This window comes from Scyliorhinus canicula, chromosome 9 (genome assembly GCF_902713615.1).
Source record: "Scyliorhinus canicula chromosome 9, sScyCan1.1, whole genome shotgun sequence".
Lineage (NCBI taxonomy): Eukaryota > Metazoa > Chordata > Chondrichthyes > Carcharhiniformes > Scyliorhinidae > Scyliorhinus > Scyliorhinus canicula.
The window spans coordinates 105,130,146-105,146,813 of NC_052154.1; the positions used below are offsets into that span (position 1 = coordinate 105,130,146).

General features: G+C 51.9%; 1 protein-coding gene across 2 annotated transcripts in view; it reads right to left on the reverse strand.

Moving 5' to 3' along the window:
• LOC119971590 (embryonic protein UVS.2-like) overlaps nt 1–16,668 on the reverse strand; it is a 174,071-nt gene that overhangs the window by 18,770 nt on the left and 138,633 nt on the right. For both annotated transcript variants that reach the window (XM_038807362.1, XM_038807361.1), the window contains exons 11-13: nt 9,386–9,608; nt 9,134–9,261; nt 724–964 (exon numbers count right to left, since the gene is read on the reverse strand). In XM_038807362.1, coding sequence (XP_038663290.1) covers nt 724–964; nt 9,134–9,261; nt 9,386–9,608 — 592 coding nt within the window. The remainder of the gene's footprint in view (nt 1–723; nt 965–9,133; nt 9,262–9,385; nt 9,609–16,668) is intronic.

Consider the following 16,668-nt stretch of genomic DNA (forward strand, 5'->3'; position numbering starts at 1 on the left):
GATCGGGGCCCACCGATCCGCGGGCCGGCCTATGCCATGGGGGCACTCTTCTCCTATGCGCCAACCTACGCAAAGCAGCCGCTGATGCTCCCGTGCATGCGTGGACCCCCGCCGGCCGGCGGAGTCCCTTCAACCCCGGCTGGCACGGCGCCAAAGGCCTTCCACGCCGGTCGGTGGGGCGCAAACCACTCCGGCGCCGGCCTCGCCCCTAAAGGTTCGAAGGATTCCGCACCTTTGGGACGGCCCGACGCTGGAGTGGTTCTCGCCACTCCGTCCCGCCGGGACCCCCCGCGCCCCCCGGCTATGGGAGAATCCCACCCATGATCTCTTTGAATGCTGCTGGCGAGGAAGCCTTTTTGCCACTTAATTGTATATTATGTTTAGTGAGGTCAGCATGCAACAGGTGATCAGTAAACAGTCCAAAATAGAAACCTGTATGAATGCAGATTCTCATCTGCGTACTTTTTTCTTCATCTTGGAGCCTTGGCAATCTGTGTAGTGTAGCATCTGTAGCAAGTAAATTTCTAGGCCAAAGTCAAAGCCCAGAAAATGATAAATGCATGATAAATATACTTATACTGAAAACTACTTCAGTCCGATAAGCTAACTATTGTTGAGATTTCAGTCCACCCTATGACATTCAGAACAGCAATATTTTACTGGTAATTTTCATGGAAAAGGGCCATGAAACGTTGATATTGGTATGCTGATTAATTATCTTACCTTTTCTTTCAGTTGGACCGGCAATACATTTATAGTCAACTCTGAGTCCAGGCTGTTTCTTTGACCCAGGATGACTGAATTCTATCAAAAGGGCGTTGCCCTCAATCACAGGTATTGGTATTGTTCCACAGAATATGCCTCTACTGATGGGAGGTGCGACAGAGGCATCAGAAATTTCTAGGTAGGCATCTGTACATTTTTCAGATTTTTGGAAGTTGTATGTTGTAATTTCAAGAATTACCTGTTGAGAAACAACAATGATAGAAATAGATGTAGGATTTTTAGAGATTTTCAGAAATTACTGTAAATCTAAAATGCTTGGGAAACAACGATGTTGAGTAGTTTTTAAAAAAATGAGGATATTGTTTCCAGCAAATGTCATGCATCCTTAGATTTGTAACTCATTTCCTTCCTCTGCTTTGTAGATCATTCTTGCCATGCACTGCTGCTGTCAATAAGATGAAATAGTACCAGTCCCAATCATCATTAATGCTTTTCTCTAAAAGGTCACTAAAAGGCACAGAAAAAGGCTCATGGAGATCAAATTGTGAAAGTTACTTCTTTCTTCTGAAGCATAACTCAGGTCAGATCATGAATCAAATCTTTTAACTGGCTATGAATGCGAATACAAATGCAAACTATTGTGGCTACTGGAAATCTGAAAGAAGAAAAAGAGTGCTAGAAGAACTCAACAAGTCAGGCAGGAACTGTGGAGAGAAACATTGGTCAAGATTTTCCAGTCTCCCCCCACCCCCAGCATAATCCTGCTGAAGTCAATGGCCATCTGCGTTGCTTTTGGACACGCTGCAGCAAACCCAGCAATGGGAGAGGTCTCTTTCGGTAGGACGAGAAGATCCTGCTGGCAGGAAGGACCAGAAAATCCCAACCATTAACTTAGTCTCTTCAGGACTTCCAGTTGCGGCTATGCGGAGCTAAGTCGCACGTTAGGCAGCTCCTGCTAGAAATGAACTTTTGGGCTCTTTTTAGGGCCCCCAACGGTACTTTTTCGACGATTCCCTGTGTGGGAAGGGGACAGCAATATTCCCCCGGCACTGTATGGATTGGACCAGGAGTGGAGTGGTGAAAAAAGTGGAATTGGAGCAGAGAAAGGTGCGAGGGAGGAAGACCAAGATGGCGGCGGGTGGAGACCAGGCAGCGTGGGAGCTGTGGTCACAGGAGCAGCAGGAGTTTCTCCAACGTTGCTTCACGGAGCTGAAGGCAGAGCTGCTGGAGCCGATGAAGGTGTCAATTGACAGGCCGCTTGAGACCCAGAAGGCCCAAGGGGCGGCGATCCGGGAGGTCTCGGAGAATGAGGTCGAGATTTTGGGCCTAGCGGTGAAGGTGGAGGCGCATGAGGCGTTCCATAAGAAATGGCAGGCGAAGCTCGAGTACATGGAGAACCGGTCAAGAAGAAAGAATCTGCGGATTCTGGGTCTCCGGAAGGGGCTGGAAGGATCGGATGTGGATGCCTATCTGGTCACTATGCTGAACACGCTGATGGGCATGGGGGCCTTCCAGGGGCCCCTGGAGCTGGAGGGGGCTCATTGAGTGCTGGCGAGGAGGCCCAAGCCCGGCGAGCCGCCGTGGACGGTGCCGGTGGGGTTCCACCGGTTCGCGGACAGAGAATGTGTGTTAAGGTGGGCCAAGAAAGAGCGGAACAGCAGGTGGGAGAATGCAGAGGCCTGGATTTATCAGGACTGGAGCGTGGAGGTGGCTAAGAAGCGGGACGGATACAATTGGGCTAAGGCGGTGCTGCACCGGAGAGGGGTGAAGTTCGACATGTTGCAGCCGGCACGACTGTGGGTCACCTACAAGGACCGTCACCATTATTTCGAGACGCCGGAGGAGGCGTGGACCTTTATTCAGGCCGAAAAGCTGGACTCGGATTGAGGGCCGGGGACGAGGGGTCGCTGAGGGGGATCGGTGGGACTGTTGTGTTGTGTTTTGGGGGGATTTTTGTAGTTAGGTGGGGCAATGTTTTTTCTCTGTCTGTCGGGGGGGTTTGTAGGGGGATGCAGGTATAAGCCTGTGGGCGTCGATAGTTGGAAATGGGGATGGGGCCCTGCGGGGGGGAGGCCCGAGTCGGGGGGAATTGGGACTGGGCCTGGAAAGGGAGCTTTGCCTGAGGGGGCTGGGTCGGGTGGGTGGAAAGCGCGGGCTTTTTTCCCGCGCTAAGGGTGGAAAGGGGAGGGGCCGTGCTGGAAAGCGCGGGCTTTTTCCCGCCCTGAGAGTGGAAGGGGGTGGGGTTGGGGAGGGGTGGAGAGTCCATTGATTGACAGAAGGGGGGAGAACATAGGGAACATAGAGAAATACAGCACAGAACAGGCCCTTCGGCCCACGATGTTGCGCCGAACTTTTGTCCCAGGTTAATCATAGATTATCATAGACTTTTGGACATTAAGGGCAATTTATCATGGCCAATCCACCCAACCTGCACATCTTTGGACTGTGGGAGGAAACCGGAGCACCCGGAGGGGAGATTCCCACACTGGGAGGGGTCGACGGACTGGCGGGAGTGGCCGGGGTCAGCACGAGTCGGCTGACTCACGGGAGTGCAATGGGGGGAGCAATGCAGCTCGGGGGAGACCTAGCTGGGGGGGGGGGGGGGGGGGGGGGGACCGGGTTGCTGCTGAAATGGCCAAGGGGGAGCTGGAGTCTGTAGAGGAGGTCGGGGCGGGGGTCAGCCCGCTGGAGGGAACGGGAAGTGCGGGGGGGCGCGGGCACGTGGCTGGCCTAGAAAGGGTTATGGCTACTCAGCGGGGGGTGGGCCTGATCCGGCTGATAACCTGGAACGTAAGAGGCCTGAACGGGCCGGTCAAACGGGCCCATGTGTTCGCGCACTGAAAGGCATGAAGGCAGATGTGGTCATGCTCCAGGAAACGCATCTGCGGGTCGCAGATCAGGTAAGGCTGAGAAAGGGGTGGGTAGGGCAGGTGTTCCATTCGGGGCTGGATGCAAAACATCGGGGGGGGGGGGGGCGATTTTGGTGGGGAAGCGGGTGTCGTTTGAGGCGTTGAGCATCGTGGCAGACAATGGAGTTAGGTATGGATGGTGAGAGGTAAGCTGCAGGGGCTGCAGGTGGTTTTGGTAAATGTATACGCCCCGAATTGGGATGATGCGGGGTTCATGCGGCGCATGTTGGGCCGGATCCCGGACTTGGAGACAGGGGGCTTGATAATGGGGGGGGGACTTCAACATGATCCTGGATCCGGCATTGGATCGCTCTAGGTCTAGGACGGGAAGGAGGTCGGCGGCGGCCAAGGTGCTGAGGGGTTTATGGACCAGATGGGAGGAGTGGATCCGTGGAGGTTTGCGAGGCCGGGGGCCAGGGAATTCTCATTCTTCTCCCATGTTCATAAGGCCTACTCTTGGATTGACTTTTTTGTAATGAGCAGGGCGCTGATTCCGAGGGTGGAGGACACGGAGTATTCGGCGATTGCCATCTATGACCATGCCCCGCATTGGGTGGACCTCAAGCTGCGGGAGGAGAGGGACCAGTGCCCGCTGTGGCGCTTGGAGGTGGGGTTGTTGGCGGACGTGGAGGTGTGCGGGCGGGTCCAAGGGTGCATAGAGAGGTAACTGGAGGCCAATGATAACGGGGAGGTGCAGGTAGGGGTAGTCTGGGAGGCGCTGAAGGCGGTGGTCAGGGGAGAGCTGATCTCCATCAGGGCCCACAAAGAGGGGAAGGAGAGGAGAGAGAGGGAGAGGTTAGTGGGGGAGATGATTAGGGTGGATAGGAGGTACTCAGAGGCCCCTGAGGAGGGATTACTTAAGGAGCGGCGTAGCCTCCAGGCCGAGTTTGACCTGTTGACCACTAGGAAGGCGGAGGTGCAGTGGAGGAAGGCGCAAGGGGCGGTGTACAAGTACGGAGAGAAGGCTAGCTGGATGCTGGCACACCAACTTCGGAAGCGGGAGGCAGCGAGGGAGATCAGGGGTTGAGGGAGAGAGGGGGGAGCACGGTGCGAAGTGCGGTGGTTACTAATGGGGTTTTCAGGGACTTCTACGAGTGACTGTATCGGTCTGAGCCCCCATCGGAGGAGGGGGGGATGAGGCGGATTCTGGACCGGCTGAGGTTCCCAAAGGTAGAGGAGGGGCAGGTGGCGGGGCTGGGGGCGCCGGTTGGCTTGGAGGAACTGGTCAAGGGACTTGGGAGTATGCAGGCGGGGAAGGCACCGAGGCCAGATGGGTTCCCGGTGGAATTCTATAGGAAGTACGTGGACCTATTGGGTCCCTGTTGGTAAGGACTTTCAACGAGGCACGGGAGGAAGGGGTCCTGCCCCCAACGATGTCTACGGCACTGATCTCCCTAATTCTGAAGCGGGACAAGGACCCCTTACAGTGTGGGTCGTATAGGCCGATCTCGCTCCTTAATGTGGATGCAAAACTTCTAGCAAAGATATTGGCCATAAGGATCGAGGACTGTGTCCCGGGGGTTATACACGAGAATCAAACAGGTTTTGTGAAAGGGAGGCAGTTGAATACCAACGTTCTTAGGCTCCTGAATGTAATTATGATGCTGGCGGTGGAGGGGGAGGCGGAGATAGTGGTGGCTATGGAAGCAGAGAAGGCTTTCAATCAGGTGGAGTGGGGGTACCTGTGGGAGGTGTTAAGGAGGTTTGAGTTCGGGGAGGGGTTTGTTAACTGGGTGAGGCTGTTGTATGAGGCCCCGATGGCGAGTGTGGACACGAACAGGAGGAGGTCGGAATATTTCCGGCTATATCGAGGAACGAGGCAGGGCTTCCCTCTATCCCCCCTGCTCTTTGCGCTGGCGATTGAGCCGCTGTCCATGGCTTTGAGGGAGTCTAGGAACTGGAGGGGGTTGGTGCGGGGGACACACACACCGTGTTTCATTATATGCGGACGATCTGCTACTATACGTGGCGGACCCAGTGGGGGGAATGCCGGAGGTGATGAGGATCCTTAGGGAGTTTGGGGATTTCTCCGGGTACAAGCTCAACTTAGGGAAGAGCGAGTTGTTCGTGGTCATCCGGGAGACCAGGAGAGGGGGATTGGTGAGCTTCCGCTCAAAAGGGCAGAAAGGAGTTTTAGATACCTGCGGGTTCAGGTGGCGAGAAGCTGGGGGGCCCTGCATAAGCTCAACTTAACGAGACTGTTGGAGCAAATGGTGGAGTTCAAAAGATGCTCATTGACGGGAAGTTTGCGAATCTTGGGGAGCTGGAGGAGAAATTCGGGCTCCCCCCTGGGAATGCCTTCAGGTATATGCAAGTAAGGGTGTTCGTTAGGCGTCAGGTGGTGGAGTTCCCGCTGCTGTCAGCGTGCAGGGTCCTGGACAGGGTGCTTTCAGGGGTGTGGGTTGGAGAGGGTGGGATCTTGGAAACTTATCAGGTGATGCAGGAGGAGGAGGCGGCCTCGGCGGAGGAGCTAAAAGGTAAGTGGGAGGAGGAGTTAGGGGAGGAGATCAACGAGGGTACGTGGGCGGATGCCCTAGGAAGGGTAAACTCTTCCTCCTCTTGCGCGAGGCTCAGCCTGATACTATTTAAGGTGCTGCACAGGGCACACATGACCGGGACAAGACTGAGCTGGCTTTTTGGGAGTGAGGACAGATGCGTGAGGTGTTCGGGGAGTCCAGCAAACCACACCCACATGTTCTGGGCATGTCCAGCATTGGAGGAGTACGTTTGTGTTTGGTTGGGGATTTACTATGGTTTACTGGTTAACATTTATTTGTTTGCTTATGCACTTTTGTTCTTGTTGTTTTATTATCTGTGTAAAGGGGGGGGGGGGGGGGGGGGGGGGTTCTATTTTTCCTTTCTATTATTTATAATATGTGAAAAGTTTGAATAAAAATTATTTAAAAAAAAACTTAAGTCTCTTCAGAAAATGAAGCAAAATACTAAAAAATGCCAGCGAAACTGGAGAAACAAGGGGCGAATGTAAGACTTTACCTTACCTATTCATAAAACGCAGTGCAGAAGGAGCTCATTTGGCCCATTGAGTCTGCACGACCCTCTGAAAAAGTACGAGAACCAAGCTCCTGCCCTATCCCTGCAAACCCATACCCCACCTAACTCGCACATCCCTGGACACTCGGGCAATTTATCATGGTCAATCCACCTAACCTGCACACCTTTGGACTGTGGGAGGAAACCGGAGCACCGGAGGAAACCCTTGTATTGATTAGCATTGTTTAAGGGGAAATTGTAGGGTATTTGTTTGTGTGATAGTGAAGATATTTTAATACTGTGTTTGTAATAAAGTTGGTTTTAATATATATCCTTATTTTTGAGTGAAATCACTACTGGAGCGAGATATCCTTTCCTCACAGTCTTACAAAGTTAAAATATAATATTGGGGCTTCTGTCCAGTATCCGAGTTACTGTTGGTGTCTGGTCCGGGATTGTAATATACTTTGGCCTGAAGTCAAATGGGATTCCAGATGGCAGTGTTGCTTGCTCAGTGGTAAGAACATCTGCTCTGGATAGGAATGTATATTGGGAGGGGGAGGATCCAGTGGTCGTGGTCTACTTTGATACCAATGACATAAGTAGGATGAAGGAGGTTCTGCTGAGAGAATATGAGAAACTAGGGGCTGAATTAAAAAGCAGGACCTCAAAGGTAATCATCTCTGGATTATTACCTGAGCAATGAGCAAATTGGCATATGGTAAATAAAAACAGTAAATTAAATTTGCGGCTTAAAGATTGGTACGGGGGAAATGGGTTTTGATTCCTCGGGCACTGGCATCGAAATTGGGCAGAGTGGGAGCTGTCCTGTGGAAACCATCTTCACCTCAACCATGTTGGGACCAAGTGTTCTGGGGATTTGTAGAACTAGGACTTTAGAGAGGGCTTTCAACTAAATAGTGGGGGTGAGGTAAGATGCAATAAAACTAATGAGAGTGGAGAAGATAAGACAGCACGTTAGCAATAAGGAAAATGGTTATTAAAGTGTGCCAGGAAGGGACAGTTTGGACAAATGTGGTACTGCCGTGCCAATCGGGGCCCTGGAAGCCCAGAACAGGCATGTTGCAGCCGTTGTTACGACGGCAGCAAGCAGGTGTGTTTGCTGCCGTAAAAACGGCCGTAAAGGCCTGGGAACTCGGCCCATCGGCCTGGGGAGAATCGCTGTTCGCCGTAAAAAACGGCGAGCAGCGATTCGTGTCGAGGGGCGGCCGTGGGAGGGGGGAGAATAGCGGGAGGGCGTGAAAAATGTCGGGGACGCCCTCCTGCTATTCTCCGACATGTCGTGGGCAGCGGAGAATCGCGCCCAAGGACTGTGCTCTATACGATTCCCGTATGACCGCCTTGGTAATTGGGGGCGGTGTTTCTCCTTAACAAAGGTGAACCTCGCAGTATAAAAGCCTGACTTGGGTGCAGGTCGTGGGTGATGGTCCTTCTGGGAGAGGAGTTGTTGTGTATATCAATATCGGTGCCATGAGAGTGGCACCAGTATAGTTGCTGATGAGACATCGGCTTAGGACTCCGCCTCAGCCTCGTCATCCCAGACACAGGTGCTCAGAACTGTCAGTGACTAGACTACTAAGAGACGAACACTCGTCGGCGCACGCAGTTGCGCAACTTCAAACCAGAATTTCACATGGATCCCGGGCACATTGCTCAGGCCAACTGGTCCGGTTTCCTATTCGATCCGGGCACAGGGACATGAAGCCAGCGCCACTTAGAGCTCATCTGTCTCCACACGTGGAACATCCAGAGCAGGCTCAGGATGCGTCGGTCCAAGACTGCCGTGGTCTCCTTCACCTAAATCATCCCCTAGAGCACTGCACAGATTTCCGTCCCGATCACGATTACTATCATCTACCCCCATCGAGGCACAGGAGGCTGAGATGCTCGATGCCTCCTCGGCATCACTAAGACACTGATTCTGATATGGACTCTGGTCGACTCGACGTAGTTGTCCAGCTGCCATCAATGCCAACGCCCTCACCAGCCGCACCACTCCTGCCTCAGCGCTCCGCATGAAAACGGTGGTCGCAGACCCACCTGTCAACGCTGGACTGTTGTCTGTTCCCAAGCGATCAAGAGGGCCTCAGCCACAGCCAATGGACCTGGACGTTTCTCTGGATTTGTGGGAGGGAGACCTCTCGGGGGGCTAAGGACTATGCTGTATGTGATTCCCACCCCTTTACCTCAGAGTATGAACTTCCCCCATAATTGGGGGCAGGGTTTCCAATTAACAAGGGGGAACCTCTCAGCATAAAAACCCTGACCTGGGTACAGGTCATGGAGGGTGGCCTTTCAGTGAGACGAGTTATTGCTTTGTAATTATTGTGTATACAGATTTTCATTCCTATCCTACCGTGCGTTCCTGCATCTCTTCCATTGGATTCCACATGCCCCATTGATATTCTATGTGTCACAATACTAACAGATATTTATTTCTAAATTAAAAGATCTCATTACTTTATTTCAAGGTGACATATTCATACCTTATGTCCTCTATGGGCCTGAATCAGCCAAAAACAGTTTGAGACTTCTAATGGATTCACGGAACCATTGTGTTCAACTCTACCTATAATTCTGGTTGGTGAAGCAGTCAGCATTTTCCCACATTTAACTAGAAAATTAAAATGTAAAAAATAATCAACATCCTGAAATACAAATGTTTCGATTTATATATTTATCACAGACACACATGCACAGATAAATTGGGAACAACATGTCATATACCAAAGTATTACCGAATCGATACTTAGCACTGAATCCCCGAGTGTGTTTTTGCCCATCTGAGAAAAATGTAATTAATAATTTATGTTGGGAAGAGATCACTGCTGGAGCCATTTTGCCACAAGCTGGTCCTTTAAGGATTGGTGAGTGAGAAGTGGAACCATCATAAATTTTCACATGATCTCGATAGCAGCCAACAAATGGCTGGATATGAAAGAAATCGAATTCCAGTATGATCTGTAATAAGGAATAAGATTTCATACTTCAATTTTTATCTCAGAAATCACAACACAGAAGTTTTTCAATACATCATTATTTAACTAATTTTGTGCAGTATGAAATATTAACAACATCGCCGAAAACTATGAGTTATTTTGTCAGCAATAATCATCAGCTGAAGTTTAAATTTAGTTCCTTGAAGAACATTTTTAACCACAATTTAAGCTTTCTTGACTGCTTCTCAACTCTGAACCTAAATTTTGGATCAACAGAAATCCAAAATACTGCTCGCATTGTAACTTTGTGATCTGAGGCAGAAACCAAACAAAGGCATAGGGCGGAATTCTCCGCTCCCCACGTGGCGTGGGACAATCGTGGGAGGGCCTCCCGACATTCTCCCCCCCCCCGGCTCGGAAAAATCGGCGCTCGCCATTTTTCACGGCGAACGGCGATTCTCCGAGCCCAATGGGACGAGCGGCCGGCCCTCCACGCCCGTTTCAACACGCCAGCGACCACACCTGGTTGCTGCATTCGTGAAACGGGCGGCAGATGCCCGTTTGGGGCATCTAGGGGCCCGATTGGCACGGGAGCACCACGACTGTGCTCGGGAGGGGACGCACTCTTTCCCCTCCGCCGCCCGGCAAGATCAAGCCGCCACGTCTTGCCAGGCGGCTGAGGAGAAAGTCGGCCACCGCACATGCGCGGTTCGCGCCGTCTGCGCGATGAAGTCATCCGCGAATGCGCGGGTTGGAACCGGCAACCTGCGCAGATGACCTCACAAATGCGCCGTTTTGCGCGTCATTTCCGGCGCGACGAGGTCGCGGCCGGGAAAGACGGAGGCCCGCTCCTAGCCCCCCAGGTGGGGGTGAATTAGGTGCGGGGATTGGGCCCCGAGGCCGTCGTGAACTTCGGCCGATTTGACAACCGCCATCCCGATTTTTATCGGGAGTGGCGAATACCGCCCATAATACTTCACCCTTGGACTACCGAAACCTAGATTTGCAGGTGTGATGTTTAGAACACAATTGTCTATCAGCTTTTATTTACAGCTAATAATCCACCCCTCTTTCGGTCTGCTCCTATGTACACTCCTTTAATAAAACAAACAATTAATAACTTAAACATAAACTTAAACAAAAGGCCTCACGGTAGCATGGTGGTTAGCATCAATGCTTCACAGCTCCAGGGTCCCAGGTTCGATTCCCGGCTGGGTCACTGTCTGTGTGGAGTCTGCACGTCCTCCCCCTGTGTGCGTGGGTTTCCTCCGGGTGCTCCGGTTTCCTCCCACAGTCCAAAGATGTGCGGGTTAGGTGGATTGGCCATGCTAAATTGCCCGTAGTGTAAGGTTAATGGGGGGATTGTTGGGTTACGGGTATACGGGTTACGTGGGTTTAAGTGGGGTGATCATTGCTCGGCACAACATTGAGGGCCGAAGGGCCTGTTCTGTGCTGTACTGTTCTATGTTCTAAAAATGTGAGGCTGTGGCGGCCCCTCATGGGGTACTGTAACTGAAACAAAATGTCAAAGGAAACTTAAACAACTAAACCAAAGTATTATTTCTGGGGGTGATTATGCATCCCAGCCCTCGATTGTGCCGATTCGACAGGAAGGCCTTACGTGTACTGGTGGACACCACTTGCTCGCCTCCAGGGACACCCAGTTATAGAACATAGAACAGTACAGCACAGAACAGGCCCTTCGGTCCTCGATGTTGTGCCGAGCCATGATCACCCTACTCAAACCCACGTATCCACCCTATACCCGTAACCCAACAATCCCCCACCCCTTAACCTTACTTTTTAGGACACTACGGGCAATTTAGCATGGCCAATCCACCTAACCCGCACATCTTTGGACTGTGGGAGGAAACCGGAGCACCCGGAGGAAACCCACGCACACACGGGGAGGACGTGCAGACTCCGCACAGACAGTGACCCAGCCGGGAATCGAACCTGGGACCCTGGAGCTGTGAAGCATTTATGCTAACCACCATGCTACCGTGCTGCCCCAAAGTTATGATGCTTCAATGTGTATTCTTTTAAATTGAACAAATGCTCAATAAATAAAAAAATTAAAGAGGGGTGTTATGAGCTGGTGGGCCACAGTAGTGTTATGGGCCAGGGCTTAGAAACTCCAAAGAGTATTATGATGTTCACCTGACCTCCAATCTTTATGTTGAATTTGGTTAGGATGAGTACAAAAACCTTCGCTGCAGGTGTGATTCATCAGACTTCCTGGACACTTCAATCAAAAAAAGGCTTATTCTAAGAATGTAGGGCAGCACGGTAGCATAGTGGTTAGCACCGTTGTTTCACAGTTCCATGGTCCCAGGTTCGATTCCCGGCTTGGATCACTGTCTGTGCGGAGTCTGCACATTCTCCCCGTGTGTGCATGGGTTTCCTCCGGGTGCTCCGGTTTCCTCCCACAGTCCAAAGATGTGCAGGTTAGGTGGATTGGCCATGCTAAATTGCCCTTTGTGTCCAAAACATGTTAAGTGGGGGTTACTGGGTTACGGGCATAGGGGACTTACTGCACCCTTCAGTAGGGTGCAGTAAGGACCGGTGCAGACTCGATGAGCCGAATGACCTCCTTCTGCACTGTAAATTCTATGATTCTATGACATCTATGTACATATAAACGCAGCAAGATTTTTAAAAATCAATTACAAACATAAGGACACCACACAGCTATAGCAATCTATGGATAACAGTTAATGAATTTTACCTTAACTGTTCCAATTCAATAACAACATCCAATAAACCAAAGCCCCATTTTTAAGGGCGTGGCCCAGCACACTGTATTCTCACTTGAATGGGACTGGTTCTTTCCCTGAGCTTCTGATCAAGTCTCAACCAGCAGATTCAAACCACTTCCGGAAATCAACTATATCTTTAAAGTCATCAAGGCAGTTAACCACAACCCAATGTGTTTTTACTGGAACAGCTTTTAAAATGGGGAACATAGAAAGACAGGGAAAAACACTTCTTCCTCCTTTTGTAGTCCACAGCAGTCAAACTGAAACTGAAACCCCTCTCACCTCACAGCCCAATGTGCTACAAGTCACATGATAAGAGACTAAACCTTTCTTAAAGGGACACTCACATGACAGTAGATAAAACATAACATCCAAAGGAAATTTAACTAATCAAACTAAAACTCATTATCACTGTTCCCTGTTTATACTCTTTTAATAAGAAAGAATAATCACAAAATTAAACAAAAATGGCAGGGTTGACAGCCCCTGCTGGGGCACTGTAACTAAAATAAAATGTCAAAAGGAAACAAACTAATTAAATTAAAATATAATTCTCGAGGCTTATAATGAACCCCAGTCCCTTCGGTGCCCACCAGCAGGAAAGCCTGAAGGGTACCACTGGACACTGCATGCTCCCTGCTAGGGCTACCCGGCCATGGTGCACCTTTGACCATAGCTGAGTTCCCACAAACCACCACCTAAACACAATTAACACCCAATTTAAAAAACAACTAACAGATTTCCCTCTCAGTCTAAATACAGGTACAGGTACATGGTACAATAAATATTAAACTTTTTTATATTGTCATGAAGATGTGCTTTGCACCAGATAATGATTTTTAATTCACCAGCTGGAATGTTGAAATGAACTTTTGGAAACTTTTTTTAAATACAAACTAGAATGTCTTGAACTCACAGCCATGATGGCTATCTAATTTGCCTACGTGCTGTTCGAACTTGTTGGCGTGAGGCTGGCGACCGTGGTCACTGCAAATGAGCCAGCATTCAGGGTGGGAAGCCCGTGAGGCCTTGTTGTGTGCCAATTAATGCTGAATAGCATTGTCGGCCTCACCGGGCAGAGCACCGGGAAATACACGGCAATTCATACTCGCTACAGCACTTGGAAATTTTTCTGGAAGTTCACGCCCACTGTCTCAGAAACAGAGAATCCACCCAGAGAGTTGGATGTAAAGAAAAAGAGGGATATAAATAAAGCATGTATCAAATTCCACAACACATTTAGAAATTCATCTAGGTGGAGGCAAACCGACAAATCTAATCACTTGAACAATGAGACCCTGCCTCAGAGGCACTCACAGACGTGATCTGATCAGGTTATAATTAGAATGCGTGATCATGTGTGAATTGCTGGTCAGATGGAGAGGACAATCACAAGACAAGCCAACCTTTTGTATGTTTAAGCACACGTTTTTCTCAGCAGAACTGGGGCAAGCAGCTGAGAGAGATCTTTCATTCTCTGACCACCCAACTGACAGGCTTTATGAGCCCTATGTACTATTGTTTGACTACAGGGCGTGATCCATCGGCCACATTGTGTTCTCCCTTGAGCGGGGTGCGGCCGGTGAATACCGGAAGAGCCCTCTCGCAGGCTTCTGACAGTCTTTGTGCCTCACGGAATTCATCCAAGTCCCTAAAGACATGCGAATCTAAAACATGTTCACAAAGGCCTTGTGTGACCAAATGGCACGCGCCAAAGCCGGTCTTAAAATGGCTTCAGCGAACTTACCCAGTATCCACTGACAATGTAGGATCCACCGGCCTCCCCAGTGAGACCGCAGCAGGGCGCCATTCAGCAATGGTCCATACATACGTGGACCAGTTGGAACGGCACCTGGGGTGTCCCGGGCAATCAGAGACCCCTGGGTGGTCAGTGTAGGTGCAGGGTGGCTCCCTGGCCCTCCCCTTGGAACGTGGGCACATTTGCACTGCCCAGCTGGCACCTTTACACTGCCACCCTGGAGCTGCAAAGATATGTCTAGATGGCACTGTCAAGCCGGCAGGAGCACTGCCTGGGTGCCAGTGCAAATGTGCTCAGGTGCAAGGGTAGCACTGCCAAGGGTAAGGGGCCAAGCCTATGAAATGAGGGTGCGGGGGGAGGGGTTGAAGGGTGGAGGAGTGCGGGGCAGGTACGTGAGAGCCTCTGGGAGGTTGGAGGGGTGATGGCTGGGCGTCCTAGAAGGGAGGGGGTGCTGTAAGGAGGCTTGGGGGGTCTGAAGAGGAGGGCCCGCAGGGACCCTATAGTGGGATGTCGTCACTTGGGGGGTTTGGTGAAGTGCCCATGCGTGTGGGAGGTGACATTGCCTATGGTTGGGGGGTGTGGGGGACCCACAAGCTCACTTAGAGATTGGGGCACTCTTTCAAAATGGCGGCCCAATCTCTGAGTTCAGCAACCCAGTGCAAAACCGGTGAGAAACTCCCCAGGGCACATAAAAGTGAGTAAGTGTCATTGATTAGCGGTTGGGAATTTGCTGGCAGAGTCAAATGGAAACTCCCTGAAAAACCCGCCACAAATTAACTTAAGGGGCACAATTCTCTGCAGGTCTGCGTCAAAATCGTGAAACACAATCGGCCAGAGAATTGGCTTCAATGCCGAAATTGGCGTTGACGCTGGTTTCGCACCGATCTCCGATTCTCCTCCCTGGCCACCCCACCAACCGGCGACACCCAAAGGGAGGAACCCCCAGGGTCACAACCAAGGCAGCTCCCAGGGAGGGCAGTGACATCAAATGGTGGCCATGGCAGCAGGGACAGGCACCGACGGAGCGGAATGGGGATCATGCTAGACTGGGGGGCGTGCTGCCAACCAGGTCGACCGTGTAGCCCATGGCACTTGGTTGTGCACGGGTCTATGCGCCATGTTAACATGTCCCCCCTCACTCCCTGCAGATCATAATGTTTGGGAACCAGCCAGCGACGTTGGTCGCCTTGGTGAGGGCCGCTGCCCTGCATGTAGCCCTGTGACAGCGTTAGCGCATGCGGCTCAGAGAGGAGGCAGCGGCCGCGGCAGAGGAGCAGGTCGCAGAGGGGTAGGTGTCAGCCGCTCAGGCTGGAGGGCAGCCCACCCGAAGGCCAAAGAGGTGGAAGAGGAGGAACAAGACGAGGAGGAGAAACAAGATGAGGAGGAGGAGGGGGAGCTGGAGGAGGGGGAGGTGGAGGTGTTGATAACGAGGCACCTCAGGAGGACCCGCGTGTATCAGCGTCGCATGTCCTTCGATGGCCTCCTGGACCGGGCATGCAGGAGGAGACTGCGAATGAGCCGGGAACTGTCGATCACATCTGCCACATAATGGCACACCTGGCACCCGCTACAGTGGCCGTCAAGGTGGCGGTCGCCCTGAACATTAATGGGACTGTTGTACCAGTCGCTGCGTGGGGACCTGTCCGGCATCTTGCCGGCAACGGTGAACAGGTGAATCCGTGATGTCACGGACTCCCTGTATGCCCTGGCGGACCACTACATCCAGTTCCATGTGGACTGTGCCCACCAGGATGCCCAAGCAGTGGAGTTCGCTGCATTCTGCAGGATTCCCATGGTCCAGGGGGTCATCGATGGTTGCACGTCGCCCTACGGGCACCGGTCGATAACAAGACGATGTTCATGAACAGAAAGGGGCACCACTCCAAGAACCTTCAGGTGGTCTGTGACCACCAGATGAAGATGCTGCACATCTGCACCCGGTACCCGGGCAGGATGCATGGCTTGTTTATCCTGGCGCAATCATTCATCCCCGGCATGTTCGAGGGGTACTCCCCTGGCTGCGGGGCTGGTTGCTGGGCGGCAGGGGTTGCGGTCATGGGTAATGATGCCTATACGGAGGCCACAGAGCAATGCGGAGAACCGCTACAATGATGCCCATTGTACGACCAGGACTGTAGTCGAGAGGTGCTTCGGGGTGCTGAAGATGCGCTTCAGGGGCCTGGACCGTTCTGGAGGGGCCCTCCAGAGGCCAGGAGGGTCGGACACATCGTTGTGGTCTGCTGCGTCCTCCACAATATAGCCCAGCAGAGGGGCGATGAGCTGGAGGAGGATGAGGAGCAGGCCCCTGAAGTGCATCTCCAGCACCCCGGAGCAGACGTGGAGGATGAGGGGGAGGGGGCAATAGGCGGGACATGGGGGCTGGACATGGACGGGAGGCTGCACTACACCCCTGCTAGGGCCAGCGAGTACAGGACGCTTTGATCGTTGCACGTTTCACCAACTAGGGGGGTTTGCTGGGCAGGGGCATGAACACCACAATACCGCACTACCTCACCACCAACCACCCTCACCTCCCACAACACCAAAGAAACTCAGCTCCCCCA